Genomic DNA, 20,072 nt, shown 5'->3' on the forward strand with positions numbered 1-20,072 from the left:
TGTTTCTTCAACATCTGTTGTTAGGACAAACTTGTTTGGTGATAGTTTTGGTTATTGGTGGTACAAAGGGCCTAATTTTTAATCTAAGACATGAAATATTTCCTGTCGTCTTTATGTACTCATCATTAAAACTCGTCATGAAGGGCAATACAATATTGTGCTTTTGATGAACTAAAGTAAAGAAATTAATATTTAAAATAATGAATAAAGGAATTTTAAATTTTTTACTAAGATTTCTTTAAGAACATGTGGAAGATTCAATATATTAATTTTCCATTGTGAATTCTGATTATTTGTTTCTCTTGACCCGAGTGAACCAATATCTTTTCATTTCTCCTTGAGATTTTCTTATTTCTTTTCAGCTGTGGTTTCATTGAGTTGTTGAGTTATTGATTGTATTGATTTACTGCCAATCAGTCCTAAACAATGCTACTGGACTATTTTTATAATAGAAGGGTATCTGAGAGGTAAGTTACGGTAGCATCAGATGTTAAGTTGTAAATATGACATTAATCTCAACTATACCACAAAAGGGAAACTAAGAGAAGTTTTTAAATGAGTTTGCACAAATTAAATTTTATGTTTTTGAAATCTTTACTTACTGTTGATGTTTTCCTAAATAAAGATTAGTGAGTAACTTGAATTATTTTAAATATTCCTTTATTTTCCCCCAGGTTGAATTAAGAATCTGCCTTTTCAGTTTCTGTCAATAAGCTGCTCTGCTGCCTTAAATTTTATTAAAAGACATCATACTTGTTTAAAAGGGTTACAATGATATAGTCATTTCCAATTGGATTTTAATTTCTTGTACTCTTCTTCCCTGTAAGCATTAAAGAATTTATACTTGTATTTTTTCAATTTTTAATTTTTATCAGTACATATTTGCAGTGCATAGTGATCACATAGTTGGTAATGTACATAACACATCTCAACTGTTCCCTTCCTATCTCTTCCAAACCCTCTATCTCTTGGTCCCCTTCCCATTTGCAAAAGATCTATCTCTCTATTTCTTATAATTATCTTTTGTTTTGCTTTTTATTTATATTTTGAGTTTCTCATATAAGAGAAGCCATACTTCTTTCTATACAGATATCATGTTTTAGTCAGTCAATCAATCACATGTGTACTCTGCCTAGTATATTTGAAGGCTCTAGCAACATATTAAGATTGAGTCAACAGGGTGTTGTCCTTTTCCTTGAGCAGAAAATATGTGTAAGATGGATGTAAACTAACATTATCCTCACTTTTGGACTAATAAGATAGTTTCTTTGCTGACCTTTACTTTTTTTCTTGCCCTGTTATTGGCAGTTTTCCTCACAGCAACCATACCAATATTTATTGATCTAAATTAGGTCCCATTCTACTACTCTTTCTTAAAACCCTCTGGGGACTTTCCATCCCACTCAGAATAAAACCTAAGTTCCTTACTGTATTACACATGGTCCTGAAGGATCTTATTTATAACTGTGTTTCTAATCTTTCCTCTATCACTCTTTTGCTTACCCTTTTCTGCCCTTCCTGGCCTCTAACCCAAAATCATTGCTATCTCAGGGCTTTGCACTCACAGCCATCTGCCCAAGTTGTTTTTCTCTCAGTTAATCTCAGGTAACATTTCCTCAAGTTCTTCAGCCCTGAATTATATTATCTTCCCAAGGAAGTTTTCCTCTAACATCCCTATCCAGAACAGACCTCTCAACTCTCTGACTCGTACCTCCAACTCTCTGCCTTTCTACCACGTCTCATACTTATTATCACACATTATTTTTCTTCCTAGAACTTACTATCAACTATCATGTTATTATATGTTATGTGTATTTTCATGCCAAGAATATATATTTGATGGTAAAGAGAATATGTCTGTTGCTATCTCAGTGCCTAGAATGATGTCAGATATTAAACATTTATTTAATGAATGAATCAATGTAACCACATGGAAAAGCCATTAAATGATTCAACACAGTATGTTAAATTCAAGGTATTTTTTACAAGAACAGAAATTTACTATTAGGGAATTTTCATAGTGGTGTTGAATGGGTCTGAATCGTGAAGTTTAGGTCAAGTTTGAGAAAGCAAAAGAGGAGAGGCCCGATCATCCTGAATGGCAAGTGAGAAAATAGGCATGAACAGAGGCTTAGAAGCTACTGAAAACAAAATAAGAAAGATCTTGAGTAATAGAAGCAGGGAAAGAGGCTTAAGTGTACATTAAAAACATCTTGTAGAGCAATTTTGGTGCCACTAGATTAGGAAATTTAGACCTTACCTTCTTGAAAAGGGACTCTTTTATTGTAACTAAGTTACTTTATATGAAGATAGTATTAAATAATAACACAAAGACATAAAAATCAGCATGTTAACTTACTATCAGTATTGACTCGTTTCTTGAGCTTGGGTAAGAGATACAGGAGTGTGTGAGGGAAAGGGAGTGTGTTCCTGTGAGTTTGATGCGCATGTGGCAGGAGGGGCAGGGACTCAGGTTGTACCACAAAATGACATGACAGTGCATGTCATTAACTTTTTACTGAAGAGACTGGAATGTGATAAAGACTAAAAACCTGAAAATTGTTTGGCCTGGGGTTATAGCCACTGCTGATGTCTTTACTCAGTGTCCTTTGCTTTTGTTTTCATGAAGATCACCCTTGCCCTCAGTCCCCATATGGGCACCATCTCTCACACATACTTCCAAAGGATTCATTTGCCATGGCTGAACCCAGCTGGTGATAACTTAGACATCTTCTTCATGTTGTCTTTGCAGTTCCTGTGGTGTTTTGTAGGCCTCCCTGCTTAAGAAGGAACTGCTTCTGCTCTCCTAGAGAGTGGATACTTCAGTGTTGTTCTGTCATTCGTTCTGTATTTCAGAACCTATGCAAAACTGTGATGAAACAAACATTTTCTTATCACTTTGGAATATTATGTTCCTAGCTTTTCTAGTGAGATCATCTTATCATTACCCTCAACATAATTGATTACTTTGAAATTATTAAAGAAGCTTAGAGACATCTCTGAACTATAACTATAGAGGAATTTTAACAGAATATAAGCGCCCAGTCATTAAAAGAATCTTGAAACAAATGAAGTCAATCTTTAAATTTTTTTACCAACTTTCAGACAAAAAGTAGACTTTGGTGTAGCCAAAAAAAAATTAATATGATGAAATATGTTTAACATAGATTTATATTCATGTTGCCTTGATTTGAGGCTTTAAGTGATGAAAGAACTTTGACTGGTTTTTAAAAATCACCTGAATAGTTGTGGCATTATTTTCAGTTACATAGAATAGAAGTTCTTTATTGCATTTATACAACAGATATTTGTTGAGACCCTACTCTGTGCAAGGGCTTTTACAGAACACTAGGGAAATACAAAGTCCCTGCCTTTAAGTTGCTTGTGCATAATTTTAACAAGTCCTGCAGTTTAAAATGTAAACCTGCATTTCTGGATGAGGAATTTAATAATTGAACCCTGGTCATTGCTAACTGAATAAGCTTGTGTAAAATACTTCAGGGGTAAAAGCCAGATTGCCTTCATTACAGGTCAAAAGTTTATGAAAGGTTTATATCTGGATTTGGTTGTTACAAAGAGAGGAATGCTACATTCTTCGTAAATGTTAACATACTTATGTGGAATTTATACAGAATTTTAAAAAATTAATTTTTATCTTGGCAAAACACTTTGATCATTGTGTATTTAATGAGGTATCCATTTAAGAACAACAATCATTAGTCTCTAATATGTTTCATACTTCTCTGGAAATAAGACAGGGTGAAATAAGAAACATTCATCTTCACTAGTCTTTGGAAATATCCAAAATAATTGACTAGCTCAGTCTTCTGTGATGGCCTGGTGACCACTAACTGTGACTATTTGCATAATAGTCAACTCTTCAGTTCTGTAGTGATAACTGTTTGTATCTGATTAAAATTAAGACTGTTTTAGTTCTCTTGACTTTTCCAGAAGTTGCAAAAATTGAGATTTGCTGTTCTGCTTTAACCAAACAAATGCACACATGGGGATAACAATATGCTGAGTTTATGCAGATTTTACAGCACGAATCTGAATAAAATACCCACTAATAGATCCTTAAGGAGTAATAAACACACATGAATTTTCCTTAGTTGCACTTTAAAGTGATTTTAACATACTACTAGGCCTTAACAATAATATTTAATTGACAAGATTATGCATTTGTATGGATTCAAAAGGTGGTAGATAGCTAATTCCAAATGAATCATAAATTTTACTTTTGCATAACATGTTTTATTAATTTCTTTATGGCCAGGATATTCTGTTTCCCTCCTGGTGAGAGTTTCTTAAAACATGGTAAGAAAATTTAAACACATTTAATTAACATTTATCATCTTTTTTAGAAAGCAATCTGACTTCTGTCCTCATAAATACTCTAAAAAATTTTGTAGGGTATAGACCCCAGAAAGACCATGGAATGATACCTAGTGGAATTTTTGCCTAGTTTGATTTTTCTTTCTAGGCAAATCTTGCCCTTTTCTGTTGACATTATTCCAAATTAAGATAAACAACTGGATGATTTATACCTAGTATGTCAGTGAAAACTAACTGGTCTGATAAAATAACACTATGGACATATGTAAGGCATCTTTATATTTATAGTACCCTAGCGTTGTACTGGGCATGTATCAATAGATACACAATAAATGGCTTTCATTGCAGTAGAATATGACAGGCCCTGCTCTCTTCTCTTAGGAAATATGTTTCTTTCTCTTTTTTTTCCTTTTAAAATATTTTATAAAAAAATAAAACAAATTTTTATAACAAAATAATGAGAGAATAACAATAGTTAATATACTCTGCGTCATTATCTTCAAAGTAGTTACTCATGGTATAAGACATAAAAGCAAACAAATAATAGCACAAAACTTTTCAATGAACTGAGAAAAACTAGTTGTATAAATGAAACAAATTAGCATATATATTAAAATATGTTTTAAACAATGGAACACGTAATTTGGGAAATTATTTGAACTCCCTACTTCCTATTTATCTATCTTTATTTGTGTATGCATATATATGTGTGTGTATTGAGTTTCTCATATAAGAGAAACAGTGCAATATTTAATCTTGTGTGTATGACTTATTTCACTTAACATTATGTTCTCAAGGTGCATCTGTTTACTTATAAATATCTCAAGTTTATTTTTCTTTTTTTCAGTTGTTTATTGGTACATTTAAAGCAAAAAATATAGTTACATTTATCATTGGGATCTTGTACCTTTACATGATATATTTTGCTTCTTATTTTTCCCCCTACCCTTGCCCTCCTGTCACCCTCTTCACCCTTCCCTACTTACAAAGACTTTGTTTCCATTTTTTCCTTTCTTCACATTTTTCTTTTTCCTGATTTCCTTTCCCCTCCCTTTCCCACTTCCCCTTTAGCCATGTATCTTAAGAGTCTAAGAAGTCATCAAATGTGTCAAGCTCTTCATTTCATGGAATAAGGGGCAAAGAAGTAAAAGATGGTAGGAATTAGTATTGTTAGTGTTAAATCCATCTTTTTTGGAAAATTCAATATTTACACAGAACATATACAAATGAATGAGAGAGAATGTAAGCTGTTTGACTATTGATGATCCTGGTAAATTAATGAGATATTTACCCATTTAAATAATGCAAATAGAGCAAGTATATGCAGAAGGCTGAGGATACAAAAAGAGGTGTTAACACAAAAGTCAGGATTGACTCTTTCATGGCTGACATTTCTTTCTGGCTATACCCCTAAAGAAGATTGTAAAAAACATGTGTCACTGACTGAATAGAGTGATTGTGCTCTTACTCTCAAAGATCATTTCTATACTGTGTAACCAACATAGGGGCCTGCAAAGTGCTAGACTATTAAGAGAATTTAAAAACCAAACAAGGTAGAGGTTTGCCTTGGTTGATGCTTTATTCTTGGCAACGGAGATAGGGACATCATGAAGTTAGAGGCAAGATGTATCTTTTCCATTTCTTCTCTGAATATTTTATGGAACATATTTAATAGCCTAAATTAGTAAAGAGAAGTAAACTATTGGAGCTGTTTTCTCTTTTTTCCCTTTAAATTAACTTTTTATTGACGTGTAATATACAGAAAAGTACACATGTAAATGTAAAGTTAGCGCAACATTAATCTTCTCACTAAAACAAATACCTTTGAAAGATCAAAGTCTTGAGTTTTTAAAAGAGTGCTTTTAAATGATAATATATTGAGTTTGCTTTACTTTTATAGGGCTCTTCTAGTGTGAATTTTGAAGAGTGTTATAGTAGTACCATAGTTCTGGAAGACATTGCATTATATTAAAATATCAATAGTGGTTAAAAGATATTTTGTATACGATGCCTTACGGCATCTACGAAAGGAGAGAACAGGAGGGAAAAGAAGAGAGGGGAGAGGATAGAGGATAAAATGAAGAAGACAAGGGAGAGAATAGCTTACCGATAACAAGTAGAAACAAAGAATCCTTTTCTGTGTGAAATTACATTATTCATGCAACATGTAGCCCTTGCACATTGGTGGGAAAACACCTGGGAAGATGGGATTATGTTCTCAAGTTTTCTACAAAATATATGTCCTACACTCGCTCCTGTTGGAATTTCAGTTTGATTATGCTTTTGGAGACTGTTAGGTTCTCTAGAATCAGAATTTGCTGTACTTGATTAGTTGTACCAGCTATAGATTTGCTAAATGAAAAGCAAGCAAGGCTACATCAAGATGTATTTAAAAGCCATTAATTATTAAGGTCTCTTCTGGAGTGAAAACTATCACAGTTCAATAATTTCTGTAGTTGTATTAAAAATATTACTCCTCACAGACCTATAGTCAGAAGATCAGCTCTAAGGTCTCTCTCTGGTTGGTTCTCAGCCATTGATCATTTAATACAAAATGCTTTCTGAGTTTATATAATTATAATAAGGGCAATAGAACAGATAAAAATATAAACGCATCACCTATTCAAAACACCCAGTTTAGTTGGTAAGAGATGATTAATGAATCAAGGCAATTAGTGAATAGCTAGGTAGGCAGCATCCAAATAAGGCTCCTTTGTATACTTCAGTCTGTTGTCAACCAAGAGATTGAGGATATTGGCAACTGTGTTTTCCAGGGAAGGATGGAGCAGGGTCAACATTTTCAATTTAACAATTACAAAATATTTGAAATGGAAAAGGTTTCTACTAAGACATAAATTTATCCTATCAAATGTGCCTCTTTCCCTCCTTACACTCCAGAATTAACAGAGGCCCACGTACTATGGCTTGATACCCACTTTTTGGCAGAAAGAAGACATTTCTCTGACCTTGAAAGCTTTTCATGTAAGGTTTCTGGGGTTTTTATTTCTTGGTGTTCTAGATACTGCAGTTTGCAGTGTTAGCACTTTATGCAAATGGCTTAGCTATTCTTTGCAATAAAAATATTGTCATTTAGAAAATTGACCCTTCCCTATTTCTGTCTATCTGCTCAGCATATGTCCTCCCTGCTTCTCAATTGCTCTGTCTTGATCTTTGTGTTTTCGGTCTCTTTCTTTCTGTCATGGTGTACACATTGAAAATACTTCTGATATTTTAAAGAAGCTTTCTCCAGTTAAACTACATGAGGTGTGATTTTGCAGAAATAAAGCATTAAAAAGATTCTCACTTGTCCGCTCTCTTTAACTGAGTAATAGACATTAATATGCACATGAGTTTCAATACCAGTACTTATTGACAATCACTAAAAGAAGTTAAATAATCTTCATGAAAGAGAAAATGAGCCCCCATGAGTGTCACTGTTTGCATATTAGCAGGCAGCTAGGTCTCTGCCAAGTTTCTCTCTGACTGACTGCTGCAGATGCTCTTTCTCAAGTATTCTGAGTCATATCTTTAGTGCAAGTCTTCAGGGACAAACAATAGCACCTGTTCCTCACAAGATATCAGGTCAGTTAGCCCATTCATGTATCTTTAATGAAGCTCTGGGGCAGATGGCAAAAAATGGCATCATCAACAACTTAGCACAGAGAAAACAAAGGGGATAAGTGTTGATGCAACAATGCTGTTTCACGAATTGAGAGAGACAGAACCTAAGTGTTTCAGGCACATCTGCTGCTATCTTGATTCTCTGAAATACACAAGGAATACCCTAGCAATTAAAATTTCTGGGCATGTAGCCTGTTTGATCAAGAATGTGTTCCCCACCCTCCCCAAAAGAGAAATGCTTTTGTTAGGGATTGTAGAAGTTTAGAATTAATGGACAGTTGTGCTTTGAGCTAGACAGTGTATTCCTTTCATGGCACACTAAGGTTCACCCATAATGGGGTTCCTGGTTTCTCATTAGTCATTCCATACCCGGGCAATTAATGCTTACTTCCAAAGCAATAAAAATAATGCAGTTTTCTTGCTGGGATATATTCTGACCACATCAAATTTTACTCTTTGTACTAACACAAAATCTGCTTTACTTCTTTTTCTGTAGGATAATTAAAGAATCTGAATTTGTGCTTAGAGAAAGTCACACTTTCAAGAAAAAAAGATGCTATTTGAAATGTTGATAACTTTTTGAACAAGACATGTGGAGACTGGTTACTCTTTGATGGAGTGAGGGGAATTTTATTATTTTTCATTCTTTAGTAAAATATTTTGGGGAGTTGCTGTTTCCAACATGACTACCTTTCTTGGCACATCACCAGATGGGGAAATAGGATGATGGGAAGGAGGAGGAAAGGCTGGATTATATTCTTCAAGGCAAGGTAGTTTTTTTGTGTCTTCGAAATTCTTTATCTGTCCTAACCACTGGTACTGAGTGCAGTCACCGTAATTCACCACTTCAATAAGAGGGAAATATTTTGGATGTTTCTGTGAATCTTGTATGGACACCAAGCCCTCTTTCTTCATCTTTTTTCACCTAGATTTCACTTTCTATTTCTGTCCCACATTTGACCAATAGTCTTCTAGTAAGCACAGTAAAACCAAAGTCATGATGGAAATAGTTTTAATTCATACTTTCCACTCATGTCACTCGCATTAAAACTTATAACTGGGCATTTCATGGTAGACAGTAGGTGGGTCCCTCATTATCCTTGCTAATTTTTTAGGACATAATCTCTTTAATACACTGGGGCAACACTGGATCATATCAATGTCGATATTCTGGTTGTGATATTGTAGTATAGTTTTGCGAGGTGTTACCACGGGGGAAACTGGGTGAATAGTGTGTGGGATCTCAATGTACTATTTATTATGACTGCATATAAATCTACAGTTTTATTTATAAAAGTCTAAGTCAAATAATTGTTATTGCTAAGAATTGCATTCCTTATATCAATTACATCTAGCAAAAGATATTTTTGTGCCCAATATAATATGGTGCTTAAAAATATAAACTTTGACCCTGACAAACTACAGACTTTGGCCCTGATCTTGACTTCAATATGGAACCCACAACTTCTTAGTTGATGAAGTTACTTAACTTCTTATGGCTTTGTCCTTCTTACTAAATGAATTTTTATTATTTATTTATTGGTACTGGGGATTGAACTTGGGTCCTTGCACTTGCAAGGCAGGCCACTGAACCGCTGAGCTAAATCCCCGGCCCCATGAATTTTTTTATTTTTCAGAAAGTATTTCATGATGTTTTGAGATATTCCAGTGCTGATCATATAGGAAACAATTAAAAATATTAGCTGTGGTGGTTATACTTATCACCGTTACTGCTCTTCTGGCTTTCTGTAATTAGAGCTAAAAGAGGAGCTTTCCAGCATTTGCATTCAGGCTAGATTCTAACTTGCTGCTGGATATTTAGGCTTGTTTTTAATAAAGGGCATTTTGACTTTTCACATTATTGTTTGATTTCAAATACATTAAGGACTATTTAATCATTTGGAATTAAATTATCATTGTCAATGAAGGTATTTTAATAAGCTACTAGAATTAATGACAGTGGGTATTGAAAAATAGGTATGCTCTGGGTAAAAATAAGAGAAAGGAAGGAAGGATTGTATTTAAAATTGGTCAATATTCAACTCTAACTGCCTCTAACAATATACTTCAGATATACAGATTGATTTTAACTAGAGATTTGTAAGTTTTCTGTGATAAAACAATATATACAATTGATTGTTCTCTTTTCTGTTACCAAAGCCCATATGATACAAAGGGAAAAGCACTGTGTATGGTAATTTACAATTCTGGACTGTAGTTCCAGTTCTGTCACAAGTGCTGTAACTGAAGCTTCTACTTTTTACCTTCTTTCGCCATCTGTTTGCAAATTCTGAGTTTGGGGCTAGATTAGCGATTCTCAGAGAATGGTGAATGGGTCAGCAGGATGAGCTTCTCATGGGAATCTGTTAGGAATGTGTACTCTGGGATCCACCTCAGATTTGTGCAAAGTCTTTGAGGGTGGAACCAAGAAAATTATTTTTTTTTCTTTTCATGTACCCACTGATAAATATTAAGTTTGAAAATCACTGCTCTAGATTAAATTTTGAACTAAAATCTGGATTCTTGGACCCAATGCTGCTACATATGGTGTGCAGCCCGATAATTTGCCTTTCATATAAGTTCCTATGGTTGTGAAGGCTGCTGATCAGGCACTACACTTTGAGAACCACTAAGTTAGATAATCTACAAACCTTGTTCCAACTCGATGATTCTATTATTGCTATTGTTTTCACCATGTCTTCTGTCCCCCTCCTTTTTCACTTGTGTAGCCCAGTTTATTGAAACAACCTCTGGGTAATAGCATCTAAAATTTTTAATATACCCTGCCTTGTAGAGTATGATAGGCAAAAACAAACCTCCCTAAAATCTTACTGTTTGTTATTATGAAATACCTGTAGCTCTTTGACATTAAAATGACCCTAGACAGTTAACTTAGTTATCTCATGGAAATGTACAATTATAAAGGAAATATTTCAGGAAGACATCCAGATTGAAAAATTTAATATCTGGTTCATAATTGCCATTTATCATCCTACATTGTTTTATCACCCAAAGAGTTTTGGCAACCAAAGTAAAAATAAATTTATTTTTCATTTTAAGATGCTATTTAATGAATAACACTGAAAAGCCCAAATTACATATTCTAACTATCCTTTAATCCCACCTCTTCTTTTTCCATAGTTTTCTAGATACTGGGGATAGGATAGTGTGAGGCATGGTGTCTGCTAAGAACATGGCAAGCCTCTGCCTGCCAAAATGAATTATTTAGTTAGCTCATGTTTTCTTGAAGTAGAGTTATGGGTAAGATCCACTCTTTTTTAAAAATCAGCAATGGATAATTTTCTGGTACTGCATATACAAACTAGGAAAAAAGCAAAGACATAGCATTTACTGTGACATTACTATTATGTCAGGCACTATGCTACAGCTTTACTTACTTAATCTTTATAATGACTATGTAGGTAGTTTAATTAGTAGGTTTTGCAAGGAGAATAGGATCAGAATGGTTAAATAGCTGTTGAGGATCACATGGCCAAGGGAATGCTAGTATATAGATTTTTGTCAGGTTTGTTTGTAAGTGAAGACATCATGAGTTCTCAATAAATACGTGTGAAATGATTAAATGAAGGAATGACTGGTATTACACTATCTGATGTTGACCCTTAAACCATCATAGAATTATACAGTTGAAAAGGCTCTACAGTTTATTACCTAATTTGTAGTTATCTATCATATTTAAAACATGTCTTATACACAGAGGTGTACAGGTTTACTTGACCACTTTGAGGGAAAGACACACTCTCATTAATTAAAATGACTGTTGAATAACTAATTATTAGAAAATTCTTCTTTGTATTAAACTACCCTAAAATTTCTTTATTTTTGACCCTAGTTCTCTACTCTAATATAGTCAGTCTTAATCTGATCCTTCTTTTACAAATCATCTGCTCAAATATTTGAAGGTAACCTGATACCATCTTTTTCCCAAGCCGAATCATCCTCAATTTTTTTGAGCTACTTCCCAAGATCTCTGACAGATAACAGCAACTTAATAAACGTTTATTAAATGAAAGAAGGAAAGAATAAAAATATGATATTCAGACTCACTTCCTTGTTCCTCTTTTCTAGAGTATGAAGCATCTGCACTACATCCTCAGTACGTGCTAGGACCTTATTTCTAGAGCACAATGAAATAATTTCCTTGGGTGTGCTCTTGCATTAACCAGTGGTCACCCATAAAGATACTGTGTCTTATTTTCTGGTATAGAACAGTGCCATTGTCTTTGACATCTCAGGTTGTATCAGGTCACAGCAAGCTGCAGTTGAACAGTAAGCCCAGTGCTTTTCTCCAGGGTTAAGGGCAAGACCTGGGCACTAGGGGATCGGCTCCAATTTAAGCAGGCTAAGTTTGTACTCTAATGGACAAAACTTGGGCTTACCTCAGCTAAAATGGAAGAAATAGCTGCTCAAAGCTAGTTTCTTTCACGCCCCACTGGCAAGGTAGTAATTGCACAAAGACCTTTTTATTATAAGTTGATTTTCCTGAGAAATGAATTTAGAAAAATACTGTAAAGTGTTTATTTTTTTGCTTGCCCTTTATTAACCCACATCTGAGGGCTGTCCCTAGAGAAAAACTCTTGGTAATGAAACCTCTTAGACCCACACAGAAGCATTTTTGCAATGTGTCCCTGGCTGCAGTGGGAACAGGGACAGGACAAGGCAAGTTGGTGCTATTTAAACAGGGTCATCAGGTAGTATTTGGAATTATGCCAAAAGAGAAGATTTAGGAATTTCGGCAGGGGAAGGGTTTGGGAATAAAGGTTTATATCTTAAATAGGTTATAATATAGCCCTTTCATGTCAAAGGCTCTAACTGCACTGAACAATCACTTCTTTTGATGCATCTTAGTTTTGATCTTTAAATGAGAAAAGTACTGTAGTTCAACCTATAAAACTGTGTCCTAAATGCCAGGACAAAACCTTCTTGTCATGCTATCCTGGAGTCAAGCAATAATCATAGAGTAAAGAAGGGAGCTAGGAAATTAAAATGTAATTTTCACAAGCATGATTCTGTCATAGCTCTTATTTTCTTTATATGGAATACAAATACTGATATAGAGTGAAGATTTTCCATTTTGCATTTTTGTGCTCTTTGATACATTTATTGAGGTCAAATGAAATTTGATATAGTAGGATTTATTATGAAATGCTCTCTGAATACAACTCCATAATTACTGAGCTACATGGTAGTGCATAAAGCTATAAAACTGCTTAGCCAGACAAGCAATTTATATGTTGTGTCAAGGTGTGTATGGCAAAGAATATTAGTTTAATTGGGAGCCAAGATGTAGTAGCCTTAAATCTGAAGAGCTATATGCTTCATGTAATAGAGTGAGGCTTTGAAATAAGATACCCTAACAGGGGAGATACAGCTTTTGGAATATATGACAATTAGATGTTATTTTCTGACCAAGATTACTAAATACTGTTCTCAGAATAAAGCATGAAATATAAAGCAGGTGAAAGGGCAAAACGTCTCGATACTGTACTGTGAGAAAAGCAGCAAACTTTTATTTCTTTTCATTCTTTGTTTAGAAGAAAAAAATAAAGGGAAAATAAATCAGGAGAAAAGAAAACCATTAGCAACCATCTGGTAGAAGCAAGGATGAGGCAAATTTACAATGAAGTTATGTCCTTGGTATGCTAATGACATCTAAGGAGAGGGATTTGGAGGATTTTTCCTGAATTTTCTCAGCTTGCAGATCTGGAAGGAGGTGAGGGGTGGGTGACTGTGTGGGTACCAGCATACCACCAGGAGTGAAAAACAAATACTTCTTGGCAAGCATTTGCTCTCTGTCTGATCATAGGCTCTCTTCTGTTTAGCAGGTTCAGGGTCACATGCCTCCGCTCATGATCCCAATTTTTCCACATGACCAGCGGACCCTGGCAGCAGCTGCTGCTGCCCAACAGGGATTCCTCTTCCCCCCTGGAATAACATACAAACCAGGTAAGTAGAGAGAGATTTCACATTCTTTTGGAAATGTTCAGATCCACATGATTTTGTTCAGTAGTCATAACAAGCAGGAGGACACGGGAACTATGAATAAAGAGATCATCAAAGCATATTTTAAAGTAAAATTAGAAGTGGGAAGAAGCATTGTAATAAATTAATTGTTTGCTAAAACTTTTACTTTCTCTTTTTCCATTTTATCTGTTCTGAATTCACAGACAAAATTCTACTTTTCCTGGTGACTACAAATTTTTTATCAGTTCTCTCTCATACCTCACAGTAAATAATTGTCTTTGGTTAATGATCTTTTTTCCTCCTGAGAGCTTTTATACTCTGGGAAACTGGTCCCGTACAATATAAAATGTTGTTATTGTTTGTTGACAGATTTCCCATGGGAAAAAAGTTGAAACTGGGATGATTTAATTAACTTACCATTAATAGGTAAAATTCTTTATGATTTTAGTCTAAATAATAAAGTGTTCAGTAATATTTTTATTCATCTTTGAACCTTAAAAAAAACAAATCATATAACCTTGCAGTGAAATATGTTTTGAGATGATTTAGCAAATGTTATGATTTTTCTTTATTCCTCTGAGTTTACTGGACTCCTGGGGAATTCAATTAAGTGCATAATGGTTTGAAGCTTCTTTCAGAACCTCCTTGTAAATAGGGCTTTAAATGTTTAAAGATATGTTGCCAAAGGAATCCAATGTAAGAAGATAGTCAAGTAAATAAAAGTCAACCTTAATTTCATTTGTGCATTCTTTGTAAGTGACCTCAGCTCAGAAGTACTGACCTTGTTCTACTCATTAATAATTTCTGTGTCAAGTCCTTTTTAATATATTAACCTGATTATATTAACCACCAAATCTGAGTACAACAAATCTAAGTGCAGCTGTTTTTTATATATGTGGCTAAAGTGAACAAAGGCATTTTAATATGCTTTCAGCAGTAAAATACAATACACTTTACTCAAATTTGGAGTAAAAACAGCTTATTAAATTCTAGCATAAAAACAAAGCTGGTGAGTTTTAACATCTATTTTTGTTGTCTTGTTACTATCATTGATTACTATTTTGCATTTGGTAGAAAACCCTCTTCCTTGTAAAGAAAAGGTAGCATGCCTGCAGCAAATTTTATCAAGAAATACACGTTAGGAGATTGACTTTTTCCCCTTTGTCATGCAGAGAGTGGAATCCAGAGCCTCTCAGTATGCTATGCAAGGGCTCTACCATTGAGCTACATGCCCAGCACTGGGATTGGCTAATTCAAGGGCAGACTGAAAAAGTTTTCAAATACAGATGAGTAAATGCTAATACAGTTTGAGTAAACCTGATGTGAAAATCCAAAGTACCCTGAAATCTGAAACCTTTTAGTTGCCAAGGTGACACTCAAGTTTTTTTATTTTTTTTTCCGGGGGGAGGGGAGGCTGGGGATTGAACTTGGCACCTTGTGCTTGCAAGGCAGGCAGCGGAACCACTGAGCTAAATCCCTGGCCCTCAAGTTTCAAATTTTGAAGCATTTCTGATGTTGGATTTTTGAGATTAGGAATTTTCAACCGGTAAAATCTATACAAATGTCCCAAAGTCTAGCGAAGAAAAAAACCCAATCAGAAATACTTCTGGCCCCAAACAACTTGGATAAAAAACACACAATCTGTATTCCCAAAAAGTTTTTGGATACCAGTGAAAGAAAATTGTAATATTCAAAGAGTTAAAAATTCATTGTTCTGGGCTGGGGATTTAGCTCAGAAGCACCGTGCCTGCCTTGCAAGCACAAGGTCCTGAGTTTGATACCTGGTATGGAAAAAACAAATTCAAGATTCATTTTTCTATAGCAAATATATTATAGCAAATATGTTATAGCAGAGTACATAACGGTGAAATCGGCATTTATATTAGTGATGGAATTTTATTTTGTCAAAGGTTTTTGTCTTTCACTAATATCCATGAATTCTGAATTATTTTATCACCTCGATTTTCTTTGGAACATGATATAAACTACGTTGTTTTTGCCTACATTTGAGTTGCGCCCGTTCCCTGTACCAGTCCTGGAAATCTTTTAAGTAAAGTATATGTTGAAGCTGTCTGTTTGATTTTAATGGTAAAGTTAAAATTCCCACATTTCAAAATCAGACGTGAGCCAGATTTTTGCCATCTGTAGATGTCTTATAACCAATTTTGTTAAGACAGTGGTGCCATTTTTCATGGAGAAGATATTCTTATTTATTCAATGAATTTATACCATTTTAACAAGTCTTCTTAAACAGTTTCGATGATATTGCAATCTGTAACTGAGAAGACTGTAGAGCCTGGAAAGATACTGTGCAGGAGTTGGAAGTTGCACTGAACAAAGTGCTCCTCAGAGTGGTGTCTTGGGATAGGATTCTGTGTTTGATTATGCTGGCTAAACCCATTGAGTAAGGCAGAACAATGGCTTTCGATGTGTACAAGAACTCTTCATCATAGGCAAGGCTAGTAAAAAGGCATTTTCTAGTAAACCCTAAGTTATATCAAAGGGTTTAATCAGAACTCTACATCCTTTAATATTTTGCTTACTTTATGCTTTATTGTATATAGCAATTATATTTAAAATGATCAAAGTATACGTTCTTACATTAAAATTTAAAGCTCAGGAGATTTAGTCTTCTGCAGTTCTTTTATTCACACGAGGAGGGGAGGAGACAACTATTGGACTGGAGTGGGAACAAGCAAACATTTTTTGCCTCAAACCAAGCTGTGATGACTTGTTTTCAAATAGATATGAGACAGAGACTAAACTTTAAAGTTTTAAAGAGGGCAGCTCTGTCCCATATATAAAAGCCTAGAAATAGTGACATAAATTTATATTTTGGCCTCTTAAGCAAAGGGATGATCAAGTGCTATGTTGGTCCACATAAATTTAAATCTCTCTCTCTCTCTCTCTCTCTCTCTCTTTCTCTGTCTTTTTTGCTCCTTTCTCACTTTCCCAGAATTTTACATAATTCTACAGGGAATAAATGGATTCAGCTGATTGAATAATTGTCTTGATTTCCAAGAGCAAGGAGTGCTTTGAGATGACATTTGCTATTTAGTAAGTTGGTGATTTCTGATCCTAGGGTAGGACATTGTAAACAAGTACATTTGGGGCACCTTCACTTCCTTCCCTACAGATAATGTGACCCATAGCACAGAATTTTAGGGTCCCAGTGTGCAGTGATAATCAAGAAAACTCTTCTACCTTTGTGCCTTGCTGAGGCAGCATGCTGCCTGAAGGCATGGCATTTCATATTGGTCTCTCTTGAAAGATCTTTATTGAGCTTTAATTTCTAAATTTTTATCCTTATATTCATTGTGTAATAAGAGCCATCCCTGTAGACATGAACTCATCATCAGGGCCCAGAATATAAACCATAGACTATTCGTTGCTTTGCTCTTTCACATTGTGATACTGAGAGATGCACCAATCGGGGATAAGATAAACACATTTGAGCATCAATGTCTGAGAAAATTAAAAGATAAAGCTTCTTTCACTGTTGCCAATGTGTATATCAGATCAAGGTCAGCTTGCCTGAAAAATACAAACCATGAATAGCCTCCTTTGTGCCAAAGATGGTAGAACTGACCTATTGCTTTTGCAGTTGAGTTTTTAAAATTTGTGCTGCTGGACAGAACCCTTGAAGCTTCCTAGGAGATCCTAGGAAGTAGGAGGTAGGATATCTAGAGTAGGATATCTGCTTGCTTCTGGATACTGTACGTACTCACTGGCTTCCATGTGATAACAGCTTACTGGATGATTACTGGCTTTCTGAATGATGACTATGTCAAATACTGGTTCTAAATATTTCACATGGATTATTTTATTTCATTTGTATTTTTGAACATGTCATATAACTTTGCTGAACCTCACTTTTTATCATCTAAAAAATGTCATGATTTGTCCATTGCTCAATATGGATGTGAAATTTAAATTTGTTAAAATGAGTGAGAGTCTTTGAAAATTATAAAACACTCACAGTGGAGTAAAATCTGACCTTGAAACTCAGTTAATTTAACTGGATTGTTGTTAACGTACATGACTACCCATTAGAAAAGTGGTCCAAAATTTGAGCATTAGACAGTCATAGTATGTCTCTGTTCAGTGACTAAAAGCAATTTAACAAGTATGTCTCATGCCTCCTTTTTATTGTAGTAAAATATACATAATATTTTTAATATATTTGCAATGTTGTATAATTGTCACCTCTGTATCCAAGACTGTTTCAATATTTGCCCCGCACCAAAATCTCCGTAGCCATTAAGTGTTAACTCTCCCTGTTCCTCTAGCTTCTGGAAAACCCTATTTTACTATCTTTATAAATTTTCCTCATATAAATGGACTCATACTATATTTTTCTTTCTCTGTCTGCTTTATTTTTATAAGCATAGTGTTGTTGAGGTCTACCCATATTGTAGCATACATCAAAATGTGATTCTTTTTTATGTTTAAATACTATTCCATTATGTATATACATATTTTGTTTATCCATTCATTTGTTCGTGGGTACATGAGTTGTTTCTTCTTTTTGGCTATTAATGATAGCACTTCTATGAATATTGATATACAGATACTTGTTGAAGTCCTTGCTTTCAGTTCTTTTACATATATACCTATAAGAAGAACTAGTAAGTCATATGGTAGTTTTATGTTTCATCTTTTGAGAAATTATCAAACTGTTTTCTACAGTAATTATACCATTTTACATTCCACCAGGAATATAAGAGTTTTCCAATTTCTCTACCTTGTTGTCAACATTTACTTTCCATTTTAAAAGCAATTTAATATAGTCATCATACTAGGTGTGAAATACCATCTCATTGTGGTTTGGATTTGCATTTCTCAATTATTTATGGTGTTGAGCATCTGCCCAGTTGTTTATTGGTCATTTTTATGTCACCTTTGAAGAAATGTTTATTTACATGTCTATTTGACTAGTTTTGACTTAGATTGTTTTTGTTGTTGTTGAATTTAATTCTTTCTGCATTGTGGACATAAGTATCTTCCTGGAAATATAACTTACAAATATTTTCTCTCATTCTGTAGATGTTTGGTGTCATATTAATGAAATCATTGCCAAATCCAATGTCATGAACATTTATCCATTTTCTTCCAAGAGTTTTATAGTCTTAGCTCCTAAGTTTAAGTCTGTGTTATGTTTGAATTACCTTTTGTACATGAAATATGTAAGGTAAAACCAAATATAAAATATAAAAATTGAATATCTATATTTTTTGCATGAACATCTTTTATAAAATGGTATATCCAGTTTTCCTTACACAATTTGTTGAAAAACTGTCCTTTCCCCACTTAATAGTTCTGACATCCTTTCAAAAATGAATACCTGAAAATTTACTTCTGGGGTATCTATTCCATTTTTTTGGTCTGTATGTCTGAGCTTATGCTGATGCCATACTGTTTTAATAACTGTAGCTTTGGAGTAAATTTTGAACTGTGGGTATATGAGTTATCAAATTTTATTATATTTTTCAAGATTGTTTTAGGTCTTGGGGCCCCTTGCAATTCCCTATGAATTTTGAAACAGCTTTTCCATTTCTGTAGAAAAGTTTATTGTAATTTTGATAAAGATTACATTGAACCTATAGATTTCTTTGGGTAGCATTGACATTTTAATAATGTTAAGGCTTCCTGTTCATTTTTCTCCTTGAACATTTATCATTCACTTGTGATTAAAATGTCCAAAATCCTGTCTTCTACCTTTTCAGAAATATACAATACATTATCATTATCTATGGTCTCCCCTACTGTGCAACAGCACACCAAGTCTTATTTTTCCTAACTATAACTTAGTACCCATTGATCAACCTATTCTCTATCCCTTTCTCCCCATTGCTTCCCCCAAACTCTGCTAACCACAGTTCTATCCTTACCTTGCATGAGATCAACTTTTTCAGATTCTACTTATAAATGACATCACATAATACTTGTTTTTCCGTGTCTGGCTCATTTCATATAACAAAATGACTTCATAATGTTGTTGCAAATGAAAAAATGTCATCTTTTTATGGCTGAAGAATGTACATATGTACCTAATTTTCTTTATCTTATTCATCAACTAGCAGACATTTAGGTTATTTCATGTGTTAGTTCTTTTAGTTTTTTTTTTTTTT

General features: G+C 34.2%; 1 protein-coding gene across 27 annotated transcripts in view; it reads left to right on the plus strand.

The window, feature by feature from the left end:
- The window catches only part of Sox6 (SRY-box transcription factor 6), a 557,563-nt gene that overhangs the window by 421,013 nt on the left and 116,478 nt on the right, over positions 1 to 20,072 (plus strand). For 21 of the 27 annotated variants that reach the window (XM_010615190.3, XM_010615191.3, XM_010615182.2 and 18 more), the window contains one exon: positions 13,800 to 13,923. In XM_010615190.3, the coding sequence (XP_010613492.1) occupies positions 13,800 to 13,923 (124 nt within the window). The remainder of the gene's footprint in view (positions 1 to 13,799; positions 13,924 to 20,072) is intronic. The other 6 variants (XM_010615180.3, XM_010615186.3, XM_010615201.3 and 3 more) reach the window with 1 other exon arrangement.

Source organism: Fukomys damarensis, unplaced genomic scaffold (genome assembly GCF_012274545.1).
Source record: "Fukomys damarensis isolate Sample0158 unplaced genomic scaffold, DMR_v1.0_HiC HiC_scaffold_16, whole genome shotgun sequence".
NCBI classification, from domain to species: domain Eukaryota; kingdom Metazoa; phylum Chordata; class Mammalia; order Rodentia; family Bathyergidae; genus Fukomys; species Fukomys damarensis.